We start from the raw sequence: 23478 nt of genomic DNA, 5'->3' as shown, positions 1-23478 counted from the left end.
GCCCGACGCGGGACTCGACCCCGGGACTCCAGGGTCATGACCTGAGCCGAAGGCAGTCGCTTAACCAACTGAGCCACCCAGGTGCCCTCACTGAATATTTTTCTTATTTTATGCAGGCAATGTTTATTTGTAACTACGTAAGTACTTGTGTTTCATTTGCCCGCCCACTTCCTTCTTGCCTCTCAGACCATCCTTTCGAGACAATTTTAAATTTGCCTCCTTCCTGAAGTACATCTTACTGGAAAACTGTTTCTCTCCTCACACTTCTGACACCCATTGTGGGGGCTGTCCACACCAAGCAATCCTCCAGTTTTCTGTGGACACCAACAGAAAACTTACAAGTCAATTCAATTCTGACACTAACCACCAGGAGGCAGTACAGAGAAGGTCAAGGGCTTAGTCCCAGGAGTCTGCCCCCACTTCAAACACCAAATCACAAGTAGTGGGTCCTCAGGATATCCATATTTCTGTCTGAGTTTGCTACAAGTTGGGGGTTCCACCTTCTCAGATTTCATGATTTGCTGTAATGGCTCCCAGAGCCCAAGGCAGCACTTAGTATTACTGGTTTCTTTTCTTTTCTTTTTTTTTGAGTAGGTTCCATACTGGGCTTAGAGCTCAACATGGCGCTTGACTTAACAACCCTGAAATCGAGACCTGAGCTGAGATCAAGAATCGGATGCTTAACCGACTGAGCCACCCAGGCACCCCAGTATTACTGGTTTCTTGTAAAATCTATTATAAAGGATAAAAATGAATAGCCAGATGAAGAGGTACCTAGAGGGAGGTCCAGAAGGGTCCTGAGTACAAGAGCCTGTGTCTCTATGGAGATTAGGGTGCACTATTCCGCCAGCACGTGGATGCATTCACCAACCCAGAAGTCCTCTGAACCCATGTCTTTTAGGTTTTTTAATGCAGATTTCATTAGGTAGGCATGGTTGATTAAATCATTGGCCATTGTTGATTAACTCAATCCCCAGGGCTTCAGGGGGTGGGGCTGAAAGTTCCAACCCTTGAATCATGCCTTGGTCCTTCTGGTGACCAGTCCCATTCTGAAGCTATCTAGGGGACCCCAGCCACTAGTCATTTCATCAGCCTACCAAAAGACACTCTTTTCACTTCAGAGATCCCAAGGGTCTTAGAAGCTCTTGTGTGAGGAACCGATAGGACACTGAGGCCATATATTACAATAAAAAATGCTCCTACCACCCTCAATGCTCAGGAAATTACAAGGGTTTTAGGAACTCTGGGCCAGGAAGTGGGACAAGGAGCAAATATATATTTCTTTTTTTTTTTTTTAAAGATTTTATTTATTTATTTATTTGACAGAGAGAAACACATCAAGAGAGGGAACACAAGCAGGGGGAGTGGGGGAGGGAGAAGCAGACTCCCCGCCAAGCAGGGAGCCCGATTCAGGACCCTGGGATCATGACCTGAGCCAAAGGCAGACGCTTAATGTCTGAGGCACCCAGGCGCCCCTATATTTCTTACTATATCATATTATCACATCCTTTAGAAAGTCTCTTGGAGTTAAATTCTGTTTTTATTACCTGGGATGTTTTACCCCACCTTCATTATCATACAGTTCTGGGGTGATAGTTAAATTTTTTTGAGAGAGAGAGAGAAAGAGAGAGAGAGCATGGGGGAGGGGCAGAAGGAGAGAGAGAGAAAATCTCAAGCAAGCTCCACACTCAGCATGGAGCCCAACTGGGGCTCAATCTCACGACTCTGAGTTCACGATCCAGGCCAAAATCTAGAGCAGGACGCTTAACTGACTGAGCCACCTGGGTACCCCCAGAGTGATAGTTAATTTTTTCCGAGTCTAAACCTTGTAGTTTCTATTTTTGCTGTTAAGAAGTTGGCTCTAATTCTACATATAATTCATTTTTTTTTTTAAGATTGTATTTATTTATTTGACAGAGAGAGACACAGCGAAAGAGGGAACAGAAGGAGGGGGAGTGGGAGAGGGAGAAGCAGGCTTCCCGCTGAACAGGGAGCCCGATGCGGGACTTGATCCCAAGACCCTGGGATCATGACCTGAGCTGAAGGCAGACGCTTAACGACTGAACCACCCAGGTGCCCCTGTACATATAATTTCTTTGTGGAGGTCTGTTCTTTCACTCTGGGTACTCTTCAGTCTTCTCTTTAACTACAGTGAGTCAAAGTGAGCAGTTTTTTTAAAATGTAATTTTATATTCTGTGCTTCCGGGATCCAAGAATTCATGTTTTGCTTTGCTTACACTTTTTTTTTTTTTAAGTAATCTCTCTGCCCAACGTGGGACTTGAACTCAGAACCCTGAGATCAAGAGTTGCATGTTCTATGGACTAAGCCAGCCAGGTGTCCCAGTCGTTTTGTTTTTTTAACTTCTAATCAATTCTAGAAAATATACAGCAATAAACTCTTAAAATGTTGCTTCTCCTTGGGGCGCCTGGGTGGCTCAATCTGTTAAGTGTCCAACTCAGGTCATGATCTCAGGGTCATGGGATCGAGCCCATGTTGGACTCTAAGCTCAGTGGGGAGTCTGCCTCTCCCTCTGCTCCTCTCCCTACTCGTGCTCTCTCTCTCTCAAATAAATAAATAAAATCTTTAAAAAAAAGTTGTTTGTCCTGTATTCTCTTTTTTCCCCATTTCTGACTCAGGTTAGAAAATTGTTAGACCTTCTCTTTCTAGCCCCCATATCCGTTTTCAAATTTTAAAAATATTTTTCATTTCCTAATATTCTGGGTAATTTCTTTTTTTTTTTAAAGATTTTATTTATTTATTTGAGAGAGAGAGAATGAGAGACAGAGAGCATGAGAGGGAAGAGGGTCAGAGGGAGAAGCAGACTCCCTGCCGAGCAGGGAGCCCGATGCGGAACTCGATCCCGGGACTCCAGGATCATGACCTGAGCCGAAGGCAGTCGCCCAACCAACTGAGCCACCCAGGCGCCCTATTCTGGGTAATTTCTTATTGATCTTTCAGTTCACTAATTCTCTCTTTAGCTGGCTGTTTAAATTACCCACTGAGTTGTGTTTTTTTTTTTTCAACAATTATATAAAATTTCTCCTCAAATCCACTTATTCTTTCTCCATATTTTCTTGCTGATGGGCTGATCTTTGTGATTGTGTTAGTAGCAGGCTGCTTCTAAAATGATTCCCAGTGATCTCTACCTCCTGCTACTCAGTACCTTTTCTCTTTCCTGTGTGTGCACAAGACCTGTGACTTACTCTTGACGATGGAATTCATCGGAAATGTTGGGATGTCACTTCTGAGATTAAGTCATAAAGATTGTGACTTCCATCTTGCTTGCGTTCTCTCTCTTGCCAGTACTGTCTCTTGCTTGTTCTGATGTAGCCAATGCTATGTTGTGACCCACGCAAAGGGGAGGTCCGTGGAACTGAGGACAAGCTCTGGCCGACAGCCCGTGAAGAACCAAATCCCGCCAACGATGACAAGAGTGAGCATGGAAGCGGATCTTTCTCCAGTTCTTCCTTGAGATAATGACAGGGCTAGCTGATGCTTTGACTGAAGCCAGTGAGACACTCAGAAGCATAGGAGCTAGCCAAGCCATGCCTGGATTCCTGATGGGCAGAAACTCTGAAATAATTAGTGTTTTTTTTTTTTTTTAAGATTTTATTTATTTATTTGACAGAGAGAGACACAGCGAGAGAGGGAACACAAGCAGGGGGCGCGGGAGAGGGAGAAGCAGGCTTCCCGCGGAGCAGGGAGCCCGATGCAGGGCTCGATCCCAGGACCCTGGGATCAGGACCTGAGCTGAAGGCAGATGCTTAACGACTGAGCCACCCAGGCGCCCCTAATTAGTGTTGTTTTAAGCCACTAAGTGTTGAGGTAATTTGTTACACAGCACAAGATAACTTAGATAATGTCCTTTGTTTCTCTCACCATTTTGCACATTATGGTACATTACAAACTCAACCATTCTAGGACTTGGAGTCCCGGCAGTGGGGATCTCACATCTGTTAATTGTTCTTTCTGTGGACTCTAACTTACCGTCCTTGCTTCTGTGCTGGTGGTCTTTGACTCTGAACTCATTACTTGATATCGACCTGAGTCCTGTGAGGAGCATTTACGTCTACTTTTGCAGATTTTTAGGAGTGTTACCAATCTGGAGCTGCCCTGGGAGGCCCTGGCTTACCAGGAAAAAAAGGCTCCATTTTCCAATTCACAGCTACATTCAGGGTCTTGGTGATGTCAATGCAGCCCCTTCCCTGTGCAGGCAGTTCTACTCCAAAGTCCTCTTTTTTTGTGAATTTTTGCCTCTCTGTTTTTTTTGGGGGGGGGGGAAGTAGTAGAGGGATTCTTGAAGAACTTTTATTAGATCTATGTTTTTTTTTTAAGATTTTATTTATTTATTTGTCAGAGAGAGAGAGCACAAGCAGGGGAAGCAGCAGGCAGAGGGAGAAGCAGGCTCCCTGCTGAGCAGGACCCCCGCCCTCAGGACCCTGGGACCATGACCTGAGCCAAAGGCAGACGCCCAACCAATTGAGCCACCCAGGCGCCCCATGAGGTCTGTCTTTTAAGAAACCATCAATGTTGGGGCACCTGGGTGGCTCAGATGGTTGAGCGTCTGCCTTTGGCTCGGGTCGTGATCCCGGGGTCCTGGGATCGAGCCCCACGTCTGTCTCTTGGCTCGGCGGGGAGTCTGTTTCTCCCTCTCCCTCTGCCTTTCCCCCTGCTCATGCTCTCTGTATCTCTGTGTCTCAAGTGAATAAATAAAATCTTAAAAAAAATGACAACTGCTTTAAAAAAAAAAGAAACCATCAATGTTGCAAAAACAGTATTATAACACCTAATCCATCATAATGCCAGAAGCTGAAGTCCAGGATAAAATACCCAATTGTGCATTTTTACCATTTGTAATACAATAACGGAAATGTATTAAAAATCAGTTAGGGGCGCCTGGGTGGCTGAGTCAGGTAAACATCTGTCTTTAGCTCAAGTCATGATCCTGGGGGCCTGGGATCCAGCCCTGGTAGGGCTCCCTGCGCAGCAGGGAGTCTGCTTCCCCCTCTCTGTATGTCCCTCTCCCCCGACTTGTGCCCTCTCTCTCTCAAATAAATAAATAAAATCTTTAAAAAAATCAGTTAATACAACCAATCATACATTCAGCTTATCTAAAGAAAGGTTTCCTTTTAGTTAACAGGGCAGATTTTAATGTTAGGAAGCATTTTAATCTTCTTACCTGTTAATCATTTTTCCTTTTCCAATTTAATCTTCCTTATAATTTTATTATTTTTTAAAAAAATTTTATTTATTTATTTGACAAAGAGAGCAAGGGAGCACAAGCAGGGGGAGCAGCAGAGGGAGAAGCAGGCTCCCCGCTGAGCAGGAAGATTGATGCATTGATCCCAGGACCCTGGGATCATGACCTGAGCTGAAGGCAGACACTTAACCAACTGAGCCACCCAAGCGCCCCTTCCTTATAATTTTATTAAAGTTGAATTACACTGGCATAAAAAAATGGGAGCTGCTTTAGATTAAAAGAAACAAGAGATACAATGTCTAACTATGTTTGGTCTTTGGATTCTGATGCAAATAAAACAATTGAAAAAAGGCATTTTGAGAGAATTGAGGAAATTTGATTGTGGATTTAGTGTTAGATGACACCAAGAAATAATTTTGTTGGGGCGCCTGGGTGGCTCAGTCATTAAGCGTCTGCCTTCGGCTCAGGTCATGATCCCAGGGTCCTGGGATCGAGCCCCACATCGGGCTCCCTGCTCCGCGGGAAGCCTGCTTCTCCGTCTCCCACTCCCCCTGCTTGTGTTCCCTCTCTCGCTGTGTCTCTGTCAAATAAATAAAATCTTTAAAAATAAAATAAAAGACTTCAGCAGAGAAAATAAAAGAAAAAAGGGATGGATAAGGTAAATGTGACAAAATGGTGATACAACTGTGTGTGAGAGGAAGGCACCCTTTTATCTTGAGGTACATTGCCAAAATGCACTGGGAAAAGTTGTGCTTATTCACACCGCCTCTAGACTGTGTTTGAGGCCAAACTCTCCCGCCCTCATGGACTTTATTCTTTCCCGTATTAATTAACGTGACAAAGGTAAAATGCTTTTTAATTGAAGATAAGCAGTTTTCAGATGTTTACTTGCCATTTTAAATTGTTTTGTGTGGGGGAAGAGCCTCCTACCATTAAAAAATATCTTTTTTTTTATTTTCCTAAAATTTTATTGGGAAGATGTATTTGTGTAGTAAATTTCAGTCAACATATATGTTACAAATGACTTTCCCAGTTTATCGTATTTTGTTTTCCAACTCGGTTTATGGAGTCTTTTGGACAAATTGATCAATATTTTACGTTTTCTGGCTTTGCTGTGAGGATAAACTCTTTTTCCAGGTTTCAGGATTGTACAGCGTGTTTCTTTAGTCCTTCAGCTATTTTTAAGGTTTCATCTGTTGCATTTACATTTTTAATCCACCTGGAATGTATTTATGTTCTAGGCCAGTTTCTGGCCGCCCTCCCAGAAAACAACAACCAGGTGTTGCCTAGCAACCGCCACTTGGGTCGGAATTCGGCTTCTTTGAGGGGGAAGAGCAGCTGCACTCCCCTCCGAGTGGACGGCAAGCTCGAGCGTTGCCTAGTAACCCATTTCAGAGGATGTGATTGGATCCTTCACACGACCCTCCCCCCATCTCCCCGCGCCAGAAAAAATTTAACTAGAAACCTAATCTCTCCCTAGAAAACTAAGGCTGCGTATGCGTTGCATAGCAACCAGGTCTCCTGACCCTCCGATTGAGACCAGAGTCGGAACAGGCGCCTCGCTCAAAGATGGCGGCCGACTGCCCCTCTCTCAGTATATGTCACTCCACAGTCCTGACAATAATTCAATCTTTCCCGTCAGGCCCCCGAAGGGGTTCGCTATGCTCTTAATCTTGCACGCGGCGGGCACGAACGAGGATGGACACAGAACCAACGCTCCCTCCTTGCCCCGCACAAACATGGCCGCAGGCGCGTCAAGCAGCGGCGCTAAGACGTCCGACGCCGGTGCACGCGCGGCGCAGGCGCACTTCCGCTCATCCCGCAGCGGCTGCGGTGGCGGCGGCGGTGGCGGCGGTGGCGGCGGTGGCGGCGGTGGCGGCTGCTGCGCGGGGCATGGTCCCCGGGTCGGAAGGCCCGGCCCGAGCCGGGGGCCTCGTGGCTGATGTGGTGTTTGTGATTGAGGGCACAGCCAACCTGGGGCCTTACTTCGAAGGGCTGCGCAAGCACTACCTGCTTCCGGCCATCGAGTGAGTGTCGTTTCCGCGACTTCCAATCCGGCCCTCCGACTTTAGTTTTCCATGGTTTCTTGCCTGACCCCGACCTTTTGCCTCCGACCCTCACAGGTATTTTAATGGTGGTCCTCCTGCCGAGACGGACTTCGGGGGAGACGTGAGTCTTGGGACTCCTGGGTCTGAGGGAGGAGGAGCCGGGGACCGGCCTCCCGGGTCTGAGGGAGGAGGGAGCCGGGGACGGGACTCCCGGGTCTGAGGGAGGAGGGAGCCGGGGACGGGACTCCCGGGTCTGAGGGAGGAGGGAGCCGGGGACCGGCCTCCCAGGTCTGAGGGAGGAGGGAGCCGGGGATCCGGCTTCCCGGGTCTGAGGGAGGAGGGAGCCGGGGACGGGACTCCCGGGTCTGAGGGAGAAGGAGCTGGACTGGGGTCCCAGATGAAAAGTTGCTCTGTCCTCTCCTCCCAGTATGGGGGGACCCAGTACAGCCTCGTGGTGTTCAACACGGTGGACTGCGCTCCCGAGTCCTACGTACAGTGTCACGCTCCCACCAGCAGCGCCTATGAGTTTGTCACCTGGCTCGATGGCATTAAGTGAGCTTTTTCTTGTGCTTGGGGTGCGTTGGGGGACCCTGTGAGGGACCGCGAATGGACGGCGGCTTGGTTTGAGCTTCAGAAACCATCCCTCACACTGGGTGGCTGAAAGGGCTGAGAGGGATAGTTTTTGTCCACAGATCAACTTCTGTGGTGGGTTCTGTGTGCTCAGCGGTTTTGCCATCCGGTGTGGAAGTAGAAAAATCTTACCAGTTTGGGAGGCCTGTTGAGCTCCAGCGCCCATCTCGTATTGTGAGGTTCTCCACATTCTTAGGCTGTTTCTCATCTGTACTCCAGTTTTCCTTTTTCAGATGGGCCCCCTGAAGCCTGAGTGCAAGGGGGGTGGGGCCTAGGCCAGGATAGAGCCCTCTGGGCTTTGGATGGGATTTGGAATGTTCACTTCCCCCCGCTCAGTGCAGGTGCAGACAGCCTGCGACCAAATCACAGCTAAACCACAACAGAACTCCCAGACCCAGGAGTCCCTGCTCCCTTTGTGCCTAATGTAGCTTATCTCCTATCTCTTTAAAGGGGGGATGTTGTAGTACTTACTTATTTATCGTATTGTTTATTCTGGGTTGCATAACAGATTATCCCAAAACTTAGTGGCTCGGAACAATAAACGTTGATTATTTCATGCCATTTCTGTAAGTAAGGAATTCAGGACTGGCTTAACTGGATAGTTCTGGCTCAGGGTCTCATGAGGTTGCAGTCATCCAAGGAACTGGCTGATCCGTTTTCAAGGTGGCTCACTCTGTGGCTGCAGAGTGTCCTCCTAACCTGGCAGCCGGCTTATCTCAAAGGAAGCAACACAACAGAGAGAGCAAAGAGGAGGAGGCTACAAGGGTTTTTATGATCCAACTTTTGGAAGTCACACAGCATTACCTCTGCCATGTTCTGTTTGTTGTAGAAGGCAGTCCTGTTCAGTGCGAGGAGCATGAGGGGAGACGAATGCCAAGGGTGTGAATACCAGGAGGTGGGGATCACTGGGGGGGCCTGGCTACCAGGACTTCATGCATTCTTCGGGAATTAAATTAAATGAGTTGGTGACCACTTAAAACAGCACCTGGCATGTATTAAGTGCTATGTTAGTGTTCGCTGTTGTTTCAGTTCTCGGTTTCTTGGTTTGTGAATGGATAATGGTAGTCCGGATCTCGGGTGCTCTTGGGAGAATCACGAGCTCATCTTCATGCGGTGCCTTCATCCTGCCTAGCCCAGGGTCTGGTCTGGGGTTAGAGTTCACTAAGCGGCACCGGTTCATGGCTGTTGTTCTCTTCATACGTTTATGCAGCAAGTGTTTGCTGAGTGCCTGCTTTGTTCCAGGCTGTTTGTGCTGGACTGGGTGCTGCATGTTCACTGGGAAGCTGACACCCAAGTTTGACCTCTCATGGTCATTCGAGCTACTAGTCAGGACAGAGTAGGATTTCCCAACCTCGGTACTGTTGATACTTTGGGCCAAATAATTCACTGTTGCGGGGGGCTGTCCTGTGCAGTGCCTGATGTTCAGTAGCCTCCCTGGCTCTAGCCACTAGATGCCAGGAGCCACCTCCAAGTTGTGACACACAGAGATGTCTCCAGACATTGTCAAGTGTCCCCTGGGGTGGGGAGTTGGGGAGACAAAATCCACCCCAGCTGAGAAGCACTGAGATAGATTGTTGTAAGACTTGAATAATGGTAAGTGGGGGCTTTTTGAGGCCCAAGTTCAAGTGTGCTGTCCCTCAAGTACCTAGCACTGAGCACGGTCGGGCACCAAGGAGGTCTAGGAGAACTGTGTGGAATGAGGGAGTACGTGAATGAATGCCCAGAATGCACTTTATACTCTGGTTCTTCCTGGTGAACTATAAGGTGCAAGACCCAACTCCAGTATCCCTTCCCTGGTGCTGGCAAACAGCCAGTCGCTCCCTCCCCTGCGCCTGCCACTCCCAGCTGTTCCCCGGTCGCAGCCCCATGCCTCTGGACTGTGAATGTCTAGGTCCCTGGTGTTCTGCTTTTTTGTTTCCAGCTGGGGCCTGGCACCCAAAAGGTCTCAGGAGGCCTTGACAGTAAGTAAATGAGTGAAAGCCATGGAAAAGATAATCACTAAGAAACCAAATCTTCTAGTGGGTGTTGACGTGTCAGGACAAGCAGTTAAACCCCCTTATTTAAAACTTTCCAGGGGTGCCTGGCTGGCTCAGTCGGAAGAGCATGATCTTGGGGTTGTGAGTTCAAGCCCCACGATGGGTGTAGAGATAACTTAAGTAAATAAAAACTTTAAAAAATCTTAAAAATAGGTAAGTAAATAAGTCTTTACAAAGCATGTGGAAGATAAGAGGGAAATGCTTTCTGAACACATTCAGCACATATCCACACCTCCTCCTTAATCAACTTAGAATACACTGTACCTTTAGCCAAATGAAAAAGCTTTGTAGGCTGTGTGCTCACTGCGGAATCCTCCCAATGAGCTGATAAACATTGGCAGTGGTCATTGTTTTATCAAGTCCTATGTAACCATCTAAATTCACTTTCTGTGACGTTGCCAGGTGGTCTGGCACAAAGATCACAAAGGAAGTCTGTGGGCTTTGTTCCCACTCGGGGAAGAAATCTTATCTTCTCCCAGAACGTCCGTAACGTAAGGAACAAAGCGTGCAGTGTGATTTTTGAAACGTCCTTGCTTTGGGAAGATTTATTTCTGATGTTCCATTTCCTTTCTTTCAAGAGGGGCGGGTTTTCTTTTTTCCTCCTCCCCTGCAGCAAGTGACCCAGAATCAGAAAGAATAGGGTAGAAGGAGAAGGAGCCCTGAGTGTCTTCTCCCTAGCACTGTGACCATCTGTTCATTCATTCATTCATTCCTTCAACAAATGTTTGTGGTGCAAACTGTCCTGGGCCCTGAGGAGTTGGGGACATAAGGCAGGCCAGGTTCTGGCCCTCTTGGAGCTGGTGTCCATAGTGGGGCGACCAGCCGGGCGGGTCAAGCCTGGTCGCTGTTCACAATCACTCGTTTTGACCAGTACCTCCGGGGGCCTCCAAGGGCTCATTACCCCGTGAGGGCAGGCAGCGAAGACTGGGGATGTGGGTATGGCATCAGCAAGGAGCCTGGGAAGCAGTTAAGAGTCAGAGCCCACCTGTGGCACCAGGGCACTTTCATCTTCACATTTGCATCATTGAGGGGTTCATTTGGAATTAAGGCTTATCGTAAACTCTGTGGTATTCAAAACATATTTTGGCACTGTCCAGATTTTATTTCTGCTCCCCATTTTTCAAGCGGTTCTCATTTCCTGGACAAAACATGTGTTCCATATCTCTCTCAGCGCCTAACAGACAGCCTACCCACCCTGGAAGGAAAAAGGTTTTAGAATCTCAAAGTGATTGGTCGATCACACTTTCTCTCATAAATTACTTTTTATAATTGAGATAAAATTCACGTAACAGAGGTGATTATTTTAAAGTGAACAATTCAGTGGCATTTAGTGTGTTTACGCTGTGCAATCTCACAGGCCCAAAACGTTTTCATGCCCCTAAAACGGGACCTGCACCCATGAAGCAGTTGCTCCGTATCTGCCCCCCGCCTTCCGGCCAGGCCCAACCAGGACACTTTTGGCTCAAAAAGTCTCATGAAAATAGTGGTTTGATTTATTCGGGAACAGGAAGTCACAGCAGGGTGGATGCAGGGTCGGTTCATTCATTGGGGTCTGCCCCTGAAACTCTGGCCTTCAAGTTCTTGTGTGGAACAGTCTTGGTGGTAAGGAAGAGGAGGGCTGGGAGCAGGGCGTGGGGGTAAGGAGCATCGGTGGGGCCCGAGTGCCCTGAGAGGGGGAAGGCAGGCTTTGGGGTCGCAGGGCTAGAAGGAGAAGAGGGCGGAAGCCTGCAACTGATAACAGTTGGCCTGAGAAGTTTGGGAAAGGAGCAGAGGGGTCAAGCTGCTGTGGTTCACTCATTCAGGAGGCATGCTTTGAGACCCGGTGTGTCCTTGAGCAGCTTGGACACAAGCTGGAGATGTCTCAGACCGACCACTTGGTCCCCCTCACTGAAGGCTACCCTGACTCTGGGAGTCAGGTGCGCTGTGGAGGGAAGCCTGAAAGTCACAGTATCTGGTGACATGTGATACGATTGAGGGTGGGCCCTAAAATCAGGTGGCAGCTGAGGCAGGCTTCCTGGAGGAGGGGACGCTGGACTTGGGGTGGGGGTGGTCATAGGATAGATAAGCAGGGGGCGCCTGGGTGACTCAGTTGGTTAAGTGACTGCCTTCGGCTCAGGTCATGATCCTGGAGTCCCGGGATCGAGTCCCGCATCGGGCTCCCTGCTCGGCAGGGAGTCTGCTTTTCCCTCTGACCCTAACCCCTCTCATGTGCTCTCTCTCATTCTCTCTCTCTCAAATAAATAAATAAAATCTTTAAAAAAAAAAAGAATTAAAAAAAAAAAAAAAAAAAGGATAGATAAGCAGGGATTTTCCTCCTGGGCCAGAAGAGGGATGTGTGGGGTCATGGCAAACAGCAGAGGCAGAAAACTGGTTATGTGGCAGATCACGAAGACCAGGGACACGTGAGACATTCTGGACGACTTATACCTAGAGGAGGATGGAGCAGGAAGGTGGGCAGAGCCCGGGGCACGGAGGGCCCCAAATGCCCAGCTGAGAACTTGGCTTTATTCTGGTCTTAATGGACATGGTTGGATTGGCAGCCCTTTGTTATGTATTTATGTACATACGTGTTTATGTAAACTCCATGCCACACATGGGGCTCAAACTCCGACCCCAAGATCAAGAGTTGCATGCCCTACCGACTGAGCCAGCTCCACACCTTTAGCCATTCAATTTTTTTTTTTTTTAAAGATTTTGTTTATTTATTTGACAGAGAGAGAGAGATCATCAGTAGGCAGGCAGGCAGAGGGAGAAGCAGGCTCCCCGCCGAGCAGGGAGCCCGATGCAGGGCTCGATCCCAGGACCCTGGGATTGTGACCTGAGCCGAAGGCAGATGCTTAACCGACTGAGCCACCCAGGCGCCCCTAGCCATTCAATTTTAACACACATTTCCCGAGGCTTCCCTAATGCCAGACTGTGGGGTAAGAGAGGAGACCAGTGCGGGGGCCACAATTTAAGGGGACAGGATCCTGAACGCTCCCAGAGAGGGGCCCAGTCTGCACACATGTACCTGTGGCTGAGTCGGCCTCACAGCCATGTGACCTGGAGAACTGTGGTGGCAGCAGCTGCACTCACATAGAGGCTGTCCCCAAGCCACGCCCCAGTGGGATGGTCGCTGGTGACCTGTCTGCACATCAGATGGAAGAGAAACCCGAGTCTGTGTATGCGTTTCCTGGGGCTGCCGAAACAAAGTAGTAAGAACTGGTTGGCTTAAGGGCACCTGGGTGGCTCAGTCGGTTAAGCGTCTGACTTCGGCTCAGGTCATGATCTCAGGGTCCTGGGGTCGAGCCCCATGTTGGGCTCCGCGCTCAGCGGGGGTCTGCTTCTTGCCCCTCCCCCTGCTCATACATGGGTGTGCTCGCTCGCTCTGTCTCTTAAATAGATAAATAAAATCTTAAAAAAGCAAGAACAAAAACTAGTTGGCTTAGAACCACAGAAAGGTAGTGACACAGTTTAGATCCAGGAGCCCAGGATCAAGGTGTGGGCAGGGCCATGCGGGCCATGCTCCCTCTGGAGCCTGTGGGGGAAGGTCCTTGTCTCTTCTAGCTTCTGGTGTCCCCAGACAATCCTTGGCTTGTGATAGCGTCACTCCGATCTCCATATGGCGTTCTCCGTGTGTCTCTCCATTGTCTTCCTTCTGAGCATGTCTGTTTCTGTATCCACATTTCCCTGTTTTGACCATAAGGACCTGGGTCACATTGGATTAGGGCCCACCCTGTGACCTCAGTGTAGTGTCCTTACCTCTATAAATACCCCATTTCCAAATAAGGTCACATTCTGGGATTATGGGGGGAGGGAGGTTAGGACCTTCAGCGTCTCTTGGGGAGGGGGACACAATTCAACCCTTGACACTGGGAGGACAGAGAGACCCCCATATCTGGCTGGGAGGGTGGGCAGAGGCCAGGGCTGGCTTTACAGGTGGAACAGACAGCCCTGAGGGGAGGTGTGGAGGGATGGGGACACGGGACCAGATCATGGGCCAGGTGTCCTGGGCCTTTCCCTGTTCCGTGCTCTGGCAGGGCCTCTGGCCAGAGGTACTCTGTCAGAGGGGATGACAAACAGCCCTTGTCCACATTCACTAGGCCTGGCATTGCGTCGGCACTGGGGATAGAGCAGGAAACTCCGCAGTGTCCGTGTGCCCAAGTGCACGGTAGAGTGTGGGGAGGAGGGCGACATGGGCGCAGGCTCTTCAACTGTGGCCTGGGGGCTGGGAGGTGGCAGCCCGGGGTGCCACAGGGGACCCTGGGGCTGACAGCCTTGCCCCCTGCAGGTTCATGGGCGGGGGTGGTGAGAGTTGCAGCCTCATCGCAGAAGGCCTCAGCACGGCCCTGCAGCTCTTCGATGACTTCAAGAAGATGCGGGAGCAGATGTGAGTGTGCCCAGCCTGTGCGGCTCCCCGTGTCTCTTTCCACCTGGCTTTGTCTGCTGCGGGACCCCCCCCACTGCCTCACGCTGGGGAAGTGGGTGGGCTCTGAGCCCTGAGCGCTCTGGCTGGGAGGCAGGAGGTGTCCCCTGGCTAATGCCTGGTCTGGGTGTCCTCATCGGGAAGAGGATCCTGCTCCGGGTCTGCCTCCTGCTTTCTCTGCCTGCTCGGCAACTTAGAGGGAGTCAGGAACCTCTTTGGGCCTCAGTGTTCTCAGTTGTAAAATGGGGCCGTTACTCCTGACTTCCTGTGGGGTGGAGTACTTCCACTCTCCGGGGCCTGGGTCTGTCCCTTCTCAGGGCCCCTGTTACCTGCTCCATGTCTTTCCTTCTCCCTGGCAGCGGCCAGACACACCGCGTCTGCCTCCTTATCTGTAACTCGCCCCCGTACCTGCTCCCTGCTGTCGAGAGCACCACGTACTCTGGGTACACGACGGAGAGTCTTGTGCAGAAGATAGGGGAGGTGAGGACTCTTGAGTCTGAGGGAGGAGCTCAGGGAGGGGGGCCTGGACTCCTCTGAGTTGTGACCAGCTCTGCTAACGTCCTTTTGGAAGAACTATAACCCAGAATCCCCTGAGGCAGCTAATACAGGTCCCAGGGTCACTTGTCTCAAAGCCTGATGGGAATTTAGTTTTAGGGCCCAGTGGGTGTGGTAGCCTGGGGGTCGGCCCCGACAGCCCCGCCCTGACCACGCCTCTCTTCTCCTGCAGCAAGGGATCCACTTCTCCATAGTGTCTCCCCGGAAGCTGCCTGCCCTAAGGCTTCTGTTCGAGAAGGCAGCTCCCCCGGCCTTGCTGGAGCCGCTGCAGCCACCAACAGATGTGAGCCAGGACCCCCGGCACATGGTGCTGGTGCGGGGGCTCGTGCTGCCGGGTGAGGCCTAAGTGCCAGCAGTGGGGCAATGGGGGGTGTCCCCCTCTGCTCCCTCTGACTTGGATTTCTTTTCTTTTTTTTGACTTGGATTTCTCTCCCCTCTCTCAAACCCCTTCGCGCGGGGCCTCGGTCGTCCATCCTTCGCTCTCAGTTGGGGGTGGTTCAGCCCCAGGCCCCCTCCAGCCAAAGCAGCCTGTCCCCCTGCCTCCAGCTCCACCCTCAGGCGCCTCACTCTCAGCAGCCCCCCAGCAGCCTCTGCCCCCTGTCCCCCAGCAGTATCAGGTATGGATGTGGCCAGGGGGATGTGCTCCTGGGGCCTTGTGGGAGCCCTGGCCTCTTGGGAGAGACCTAGCTGGATGTCTGGGCTTGTGGGGTGATGGGGAGTCTCCACTGGGACCCCGAGGTGGGTGGGACACTTGGGGGCAGAGAATGCCATCCCTGTGGAGTGATGGGAGTCATCCTGCTGTGATATCATGGCCGGGGCAGCTGTGCCTTGGGTGGGCACGGTGGCGTGACCCTACGGGACACCCGGACTGGAGTGCGCAGTCCTCATCGCCTTCTACCCCCAGGTCCCTGGGAACCTCAGTGCAGCTCAAGTGGCGGCCCAGAATGCAGTGGAAGCTGCCAAGAACCAGAAGGCTGGGCTAGGCCCACGCTGTGAGTCCCGAGGCGGGGATATGAGGTGGGCTGAGGTCACCCGGGCCTCTCTGCACATCTGTCCCCACCTCTTCTCTTGGTCTCTTCCACAGTCTCACCCATTAACCCTCTCCAGCAAGCGGCTTCAGGAGTGGGTCCCCCCTTCAGCCAGGCGCCGGCCCCACCACTAGCCCCAGGGCCCCCTGGCGCCCCCAAGCCACCCCCTGCTTCCCAGCCCAGTCTGGTCTCCACTGTGGCTCCTGGCCCAGGCCTGGCCCCCACTGCACAGCCTGGGGCACCGTCCATGGTAGGTGCTTGCACAGCTGCCCCGCTGCCCTACTCCTGTCTGCTGCTGACAGAGCAGAGGCCTAGCAGTTTGCCTTCCTGAGGAGGGTGTAAGGATACGTGGGTCTCGTTGTCCTCGGTCCTCAGGGGTTCACGGGGTTGGTGCCACAGACGACTGAGACTAGAGGGTGTGGGGACGGAATGGCGGGGCTTTGGCTCCTGGCGGGTGTGAACTGTTCAGAGGCGTCCAAGGGATCCTGGGAGTTGGGGCACCGTGGGTCTTAGAGTTCTTAGATCCTATGGAGTCAGAGCATTTATGGTCCCAGGGACTGTCGAGTGGTGTTGAGAAAGGAACCTGCGTTCTGTTTTTCCTGCTGGTCTGTCTCTCTCTTGGGATGCCCCTCCCAGGAGATGGTCTGACCCTGCTCCACTGCCCTCCTTGCTCCCCTCTGGCAGGCGGGCTCGGTGGCCCCAGGCGGGGTGAGCGGCCCTTCCCCAGCCCAGCTAGGGGCCCCGGCCCTCGGGGGGCAGCAGTCAGTCTCCAATAAACTCCTGGCCTGGAGCGGGGTCCTCGAGTGGCAGGAGGTGAGTAGCTCGGGGAGCCATGTGGATCTCACAGCCTGTTAGGACATGGGGCTGGGCCAGGGTCCCTGTGAGGCTGTGGCACTTTTGGTCCTGAGGAGAGTCTCAAGAAGCCTTGAGTTCAGGACCAGGGAGGTAGTAAGAATTGTGTTGCCGTGAAGCACTGAAAAGTTTTTAGTTTTGGGGCGTGACGGGGGTTCAGGGGATCCCCTGCAGGGAGGGGACAGAGGTTATGGGACCGCTGGTCTGGAGGAGGGGCCCAGGGCTTGTGGGACTTGAGCTGGGGGAGGTCCTGAGCTCTGGGGCTCCCAGGGTAGGGCAGGAGAGGTTGAGGGGACCAGGCTCTGGGGCCCTTTTCGCCGTGACACGTTCTGCTTTTCCACTCAGAAGCCCAAACCTGCCTCCGTGGACGCCAACACCAAGCTGACGCGGTCGCTGCCGTGCCAGGTCTATGTGAATCACGGCGAGAACTTGTAGGTGACTGACTGTAGGGCTGGGGGCTGGGTGGACCTGGGCTTGCATCCTCCTGACGCCTCTCCCCTTGGCCCTCAGGAAGACAGAGCAGTGGCCTCAGAAGCTGATCATGCAGCTCATCCCGCAGCAGCTGCTGGTGAGTGGCTCAAGGGAGCACCGCCCGCCCCTCCCGGTCGGCTAGTCCCATTCTCTTCCCTCATCCCTTCCCTGCCCCCCCCCCCCACCTGCCTCGGCTCCTTGCTCCTCACTTCCCCACTCTGCATGCCGGCCTGTGTCTCCCGCAGACCACCCTGGGCCCTTTGTTCCGGAACTCGAGGATGGTGCAGTTCCATTTCACCAACAAGGACCTGGAGTCCCTGAAAGGCCTCTATCGCATCATGGGCAATGGCTTTGTGAGTCCGGGGCAGGGCGGGTGCCTGCAGAGCTTCTAGAACTGGGAGGGGTGGGTGCCCCCTTCTCCTCTTTCTCAGGGGTGACTAATGCACGTCCTCTGCCAGGCTGGCTGCGTGCACTTCCCCCACACGGCCCCCTGCGAGGTGCGGGTGCTCATGCTCCTGTACTCGTCCAAGAAGAAGATCTTCATGGGCCTCATCCCCTACGACCAGAGCGGCTTTGTCAACGGCATCCGGCAGGTCATCACCAACCACAAGCAAGTCCAGCAGCAGAAGCTGGAGCAGCAGCGTGGGGTGAGTGACCAGGGCCTCCCTCCCCTAGCACCCACCCCTGCCCACCTGGGCCCCTGAGCTTGTGGCCAGACCCCCAGCATCCCTCCTGGGCTGAGATGTGGCCACCTGGGTTCAGTCCCTTCCACACATTTTCTTGCGATCTTTGTACCCCTTTCAGTGTCTGGATCAAATCTCAGACACAGCCTTCCCTTGGGGACTTGGGAAAGTAAGGTTTACTTCCCAGACCACCCACCCCCAAAGAACGTTCCTAGTTCCTGACAGGTTCCCCTTCAGGATTCAGAAGGCTCCCCCTGCCCAAACACAGGACCCCCACTCCCACCCCCAGTCACTGACCTGCTCCCTGTCCCACACAGATGGGGGCACAGCAGGCACCCCCTGGGCTGGGCCCCATTCTGGAGGACCAGGCGAGACCCTCACAGAATCTGGTGAGGAGAGGGCTGGTGGGGTCAGGGCCAGGGCGGGGGAGACCCCCAAAGAACACTGTCATTTTGACCTGACCTCGGAGGCCAAGAAGTCTGGGGAATCTGCCTCGTCCCTCACCCCCATCTCTTCCTACCAGCTCCAGCTCCGCCCACCACAGCCCCAGCCTCAGGGCTCTGTGGGGGCCTCCGCAGCCTCAGGACAGCCCCAGCCCCAAGGTGCTGCCCAGGCCCCCCCAGGTGCCCCCCAAGGCCCTCCTGGAGCAGCCCCCGGCCCTCCCCCTCCTGGACCCATCCTTCGGCCTCAGAACCCTGGAGCCAACCCCCAACTGCGGAGTCTCCTCCTCAACCCACCTCCGGTGAGATTTGGGGGTGGGGGGCAGATGGGCGCCATGGGGCTGGGCCCTGGGCCCTGATGGTTCTGGTCCTTTTGTTTGGGAGGAAGGAGGTTGGCTTTGATCAGAGGGTGTGAATAGAGCCCTGCCAAGGGCCCCAGGCAGACCGGCTCCTCTGTGTCTATCTTAAGTAGGCTGCTGCTAAGATTCCTTTGAAGAAAGACACTCCCCCCCCCAACCGCAACCACTGGATGAGATGTTCTCTGAGCAGCTTCTGTGCTAGAGGCTGCTTGATGGGGTGGGGGCTCTCTCTGAGCCACTTTCTTTGTTCTCGCAGCCCCAGAGCGGGGTGCCCCCACCCCAAGCCTCCCTCCACCACCTCCAGCCACCAGGGGCTCCTGCACTGTTGCCCCCACCACACCAGGGCCTGGGGCAACCCCAGCTGGGGCCTCCCCTCCTGCACCCACCGCCTGCCCAGTCCTGGCCCGCACAGCTTCCCCCAAGAGCTCCACTGCCAGGTAAGGAGGTCCCCGGGGAGGGCAGGGGTCTGGACTGAGTGTCCCAGCAGCCTCTGGGCTAGAGCCTCAAGACCAAGGGCTCCTGGGAAGTGAAGTCCTGGATTCAAGAATGGTAGCTGGTCCCCACCCCCCCAGGATTCTTGGGAGGCTCGGAGGGCTCCTGGAAAGTACAGCCCAGGGGCTCAAGACCTAGTGGGGCAAGATCTCTTTTTGTGATTCCTTTCCTGTGTGTCCTGGGGTTGATGGGAAACATAGTCTTAGGGCCAGAGAAGTAGTTTGGGGGATGGGCTCCTAAAGGCTCATGGAAATCAGCACATTTGTGACCAGACGGGGCCAGAAGGTGCCTCTGATGGGTCCCCCTGGGGCTTCCTAGAAAAGTCATTACCTTGGGCTCCCAGAGGAAGAGGGAGGAAGCAGGCCCAGGGCCCTCCAGGGCCCCAGGGACTACTGGGAGATGCAGTCCCTTCCCCACTGCCCCCCAGGTCAGATGCTGCTGAGCGGGGGTCCCCGGGGCCCGGTTCCCCAGCCGGGCCTGCAGCCCAGCGTCATGGAGGACGACATCCTCATGGATCTCATCTGAACCCCCGACACCCAATAAAGTTCCTTTTAACACACACCCCGGCTCCCGTCACTGACGTCCCCCAGGACTGGGCAGGAGACCTGGAGGAGACCTCTCTGTCCTTGTTTTCGCTTCAGCAGATGTCCCTGAGGCTCTGGGCTGGTGACACCAGGGTCTCCACAGTGAGTCAGGCAGTCTGGTGCAGCCTGGCTTTGGGCCGGGGGGGTGGGATGTGGAGGCAGGCAGGCAGCGCTCACAGGGCCGTGTGCCCTCGCGGAGATAGGGTGGGTACCCGGAAGAGGCCTCTGAGCCAGCTGGGCTCAGCAGTCTTGGAGGAGAAGTGGGAGTCGACGAGGCCGAGAAGGAAGGAGGCAAGTGGTGATCTAGGTGCGGGGACGGCAGAAGTGAACGTGTGAGGGCAGGAGAAAGCTTGGGGTATTCAGAGGTGCAAGTCCAGCTTGAGGACGAGGGACCTGGAGAGGTGGGCAGGTGCCAGGTTGGGAGGATGCTCGGGTTCCAAACTGAGTGGCTCAAGGTTTGTCCTGAGGACGCAGAAGAGCCAGGGGAGGTCCCACGTGCAGGGAGCAGGTCTGGATTGGCTGGTTGTCAGGGTCTCTGGGTTGTCGAGTGCAACGGGGCAAGACAAGGCCAGGAATGCGGGGAGGAGGCCGGGGTGGTGGCCCCGGGAGGGGAGAGGCTGGTGGAGGGGCTGGGATCGAGTCAGGGGGCAAGAGGGGTGAGTCTAGGGACTTGGCATGCCATGCAAAGGAATTGGGGGTGAAGGGGTGGCGTCAGAGTCTGCCCCTGGCTCCTGGCCTGGGTGCTGGTAGATGACGGAGCCTCCTTGAGTGAGGGAACTGGGGGAAGGAGCCGGTAGTGAGTGCTAATGGTTCAAGGAGTGTCCATGTCACAGGTCACATGTTGGGAGTTCAGGATGTGTTCTTAGGAAATGGCATATGTTTGATTGTTGAAGCCACAGGAGTGGACAAGATTGCACGTGAGGAGAGGCCAGCCTCAGGTCCCAGAGACGGACCTTCCAGGGCCTTGAACAAGGTGGACAGTGGGGCTGTCCCTGAGGTGGAAAACATGGCAGGGGACAGGTTTGGGACGTGGCGAGGCAAGAATGTCCTCAGGGAGACGTCTAGGGGGCAGCTGGATACAGACACGATGTGGAGTGCAAGGACGGTCCAGCCTGGAGGCAGAGAGTTCGTTGTCTGTTGTCAAGACTCTAGACTAGCATCGCTCAGCGCGTGGTCCATGCCTGGACCACCAGCATCCGCATTGTTTGGGACGCTGGTTAACATCCGATTCCTGGGCCCCATCTCAGGAGAGAGGTTGCAATCTGGTGGCCCATGGGCCACTCTGCAGATGAGTTTTGTTTGGCCTTCCCTGTGTTAGCATACGTAGCCTTTTTTCCTAACGAGTTAGTTGTAAAAATCAGGATAATTCGCACGCAGACACACACATACACACACACACACACTCTCTCTGTCTCACACACACACACACACACACACACACACACACACAATCTGCAGCCTTGGCTTCTCTTGACAAGTCAGAAGTTCTGGCACCTCTGGGCCCGCCCTTCTGCCTAGCAACAATGGGCTGGAGCTGCCCCTTTCGATGGGGCGTGTGCTCGCTGGTTCGCCACAGTCCCCACCACTCCCGTTTGGCTCCCCCACCGCGAGGCAGAGGGTCATTGCCTTTGGGCTTGCACTGTGGTTGTTCCTGTGGTAGCATTCAGAGGCAAGTGAAATCTTTCTTGTACCCATGTCTCTATCAAAAGTGGCAAAACGAAAGAGAGACCGAGAGGGCCACGTGTTTCGAGAAAAATGGGAGCGAGCCTATTTCTTTGTGGAAGTGAAGAGCATGCCTATGTGTTTAATATGCAAAAAAATCGTATCTGTGTTGAAAGAATACAACCTGAGACGTCATTACGAATCAAAGCACAGTAAGAGCTTCGACCAGTACACAGAACAGATGCGAGACGCGATACTCAGTGAACTGAAGAAGGGCCTCAAGTGTCAGTAGGGTTTGCTTTGGAAAGAAAGCAGGTCTGAGAAGCGGCGTTGCTGCAAAGTGCAGTTCGAGTAACGAGCAAAGCACGACCTGGGCGTTAAAGCCTTCCACTGATGGCGAGTTTGTAAAGGAGCAGGACGGCGGGTCCTGGACAGAGACGTTCGTTCGCCTGTTGAGACTATCCTTTCGGCCTGACGGGCGTTTGCATTGCGCCGTGAGTCGAAGATAAAACCAGAAGATTTACAAGTCCAGGTGCTTGAAAGAGTCAACTCCACTGTGGCCTTTTCTAGCGTTGCTCATGAACTCTTACCACCCGGCTAGCTTTATTTATTTGTGGTATGGAGAATTTTGACACGACCGAAAAAGTCTGTGACACAGTGCCCAGGCAGGCCCAACGCTGGGAGATGAGCTATTTTGTGTGTGTATTGACAGAAATACTCACACAGACTGGCAAGAATTCCTAAGCACAGTCACAGACCGTTGTGGTAATGTAATGATCTGTGTCACAGGGGGCCTTGTTAGGGCACCTCAATCCTGGGAGGCAACACTCGGCGAGGACGCAAGTCAGCTCGTTGCCTCAATCACCAGGACTTGAGTTGTGTTCAGAAGGTACATGGAACACACGGCAGATGTCCTCGACACGTTCCTGTGCTTTAACTGCGGGCAGGTGGACAGTGACCTTGACCCGATGTATTGACAGAAGCTCTGTGACCTGGTTGTCACGTAATGGTGTGGAAGGGATCTGCACTGTTGAAATCCGTTGACTTGGTTCATCTCCAATGAGATGAAGGCCACACCTTGGTTCCCCTGAGAAGGTCGGTCAAAGACTTTTGGTCGAAGTTACAACCCCCCCCACTCCCCCCGAACACTAGTTCTCTGCAAAGACGTTCACAAACAGCTACTTGAATGTATGATTGTGTTTGCCCAGTCCTGGCAAAAACGAGGAAGCCACTGGCAAGGAATAGTTTCTTCGCTGCAATTGGTTTCCAGAAACAAAAGACATGGCCTGGACCATATTCACCCAGCTGGTGGGGTTCAAGACCAAATTCCCCCAAAGGCTCTCTGCATCTAGACTCTGTGAAAATGAACTAACACTGTCCAGTTTGCCTTCGTCGGTTACTGTCGATGATGTGAATGCAGACCACAAGTTGTAGTTATTGAACTACAGGGCCGTAGGGTGCTGATTCCCAACTGTGACGCCATTGGAAGATCACACCCCTACAACTCTCCAGCAGTTGTCTTGAATTTCGGTGTTTGGAGGTGCCCACGCTTGTAAACAGCTGTTTTCCGTTACAAAATTGATTCAAATGAAATAACCATTCCCAGTTAAGGATTCAAGGTTGAATTCTAAACTGCCTGTCCCACTATGACATCCATGGCCTGACGCTGACCTCTCGGTGCGGAAGGGGGGTGAGTTCAGCCTTCTGGCTTCAAAATCAAAGGAGCAAAAGAATTATGAAAGAGAAAATTTTAATAATTAAATATTTCTATTTTTCAATTTGTATTTTTTCAATTTTGAATTTGAAATATAAACTCCAGTATCATACATGTTTGTATTCTGTTCCGTGCATTCACCATCGTTCAGTAAAGATACAATTTGATTTTATTTCTGGCCGTCGACTTTTCTCATGCCTGGCTAGTTCACTCATTTATGTGGCCCGCCTGGCTCCTGTAGGCATTTGAGTTTACCATCCCTGCCGTGGCACTGCTGAATGGAATCTGGGGGCGGGAGGGAGGCTGGGAATCGCCATT

The 23478-nt window shown here is 52.8% G+C and overlaps 1 protein-coding gene across 3 annotated transcripts; it reads left to right on the top strand.

Annotated features, from left to right (window-relative positions):
* Window positions 1-7081: 7081 nt before the first annotated feature.
* Window positions 7082-23297, top strand: MED25 (mediator complex subunit 25). 3 transcript variants are annotated; one of them, XM_021681375.1, is made up of 18 exons: window positions 7082-7228; window positions 7325-7370; window positions 7677-7801; window positions 14186-14284; window positions 14680-14800; window positions 15048-15210; window positions 15362-15492; window positions 15780-15867; window positions 15960-16153; window positions 16588-16716; window positions 17101-17186; window positions 17266-17323; window positions 17472-17579; window positions 17685-17873; window positions 18227-18298; window positions 18433-18651; window positions 18965-19145; window positions 21494-23297. In XM_021681375.1, the coding sequence occupies exons 1-18, from the start codon at window positions 7095-7097 to the stop codon at window positions 21736-21738; spliced, it is 2388 nt and encodes a 795-aa protein (XP_021537050.1). In that variant the 5' UTR covers window positions 7082-7094; the 3' UTR covers window positions 21739-23297. The 3 variants fall into 3 exon arrangements, with proteins under 3 accessions (XP_021537050.1, XP_021537051.1, XP_021537052.1); XM_021681376.1 differs by lacking the exon at window positions 21494-23297 and adding an exon at window positions 19628-19759; XM_021681377.1 differs by lacking the exon at window positions 7677-7801 and having other exon boundaries at window positions 7152-7228.
* Window positions 23298-23478: the final 181 nt, after the last annotated feature.

This window comes from Neomonachus schauinslandi, chromosome 16 (genome assembly GCF_002201575.2).
Source record: "Neomonachus schauinslandi chromosome 16, ASM220157v2, whole genome shotgun sequence".
In the NCBI taxonomy this organism is placed as follows: domain Eukaryota; kingdom Metazoa; phylum Chordata; class Mammalia; order Carnivora; family Phocidae; genus Neomonachus; species Neomonachus schauinslandi.
Note: the sequence above shows the minus strand (reverse complement) of the source record. Positions and strands in the feature narration are given on the sequence as shown.

Excerpts from the sequence above, each read along its gene's own strand:
- MED25 (XM_021681375.1), top strand. The coding sequence starts at position 7,095 with ATGGTCCCCGGGTCGGAAGGCCCGGCCCGAGCCGGGGGCCTCGTGGCT. Across the intron at positions 14,801-15,047 it reads TTGTGCAGAAGATAGGGGAG|CAAGGGATCCACTTCTCCAT; the intron begins GTGAGGACTCTT and ends CTTCTCCTGCAG. Across the intron at positions 17,324-17,471 it reads TCATCCCGCAGCAGCTGCTG|ACCACCCTGGGCCCTTTGTT; the intron begins GTGAGTGGCTCA and ends TGTCTCCCGCAG.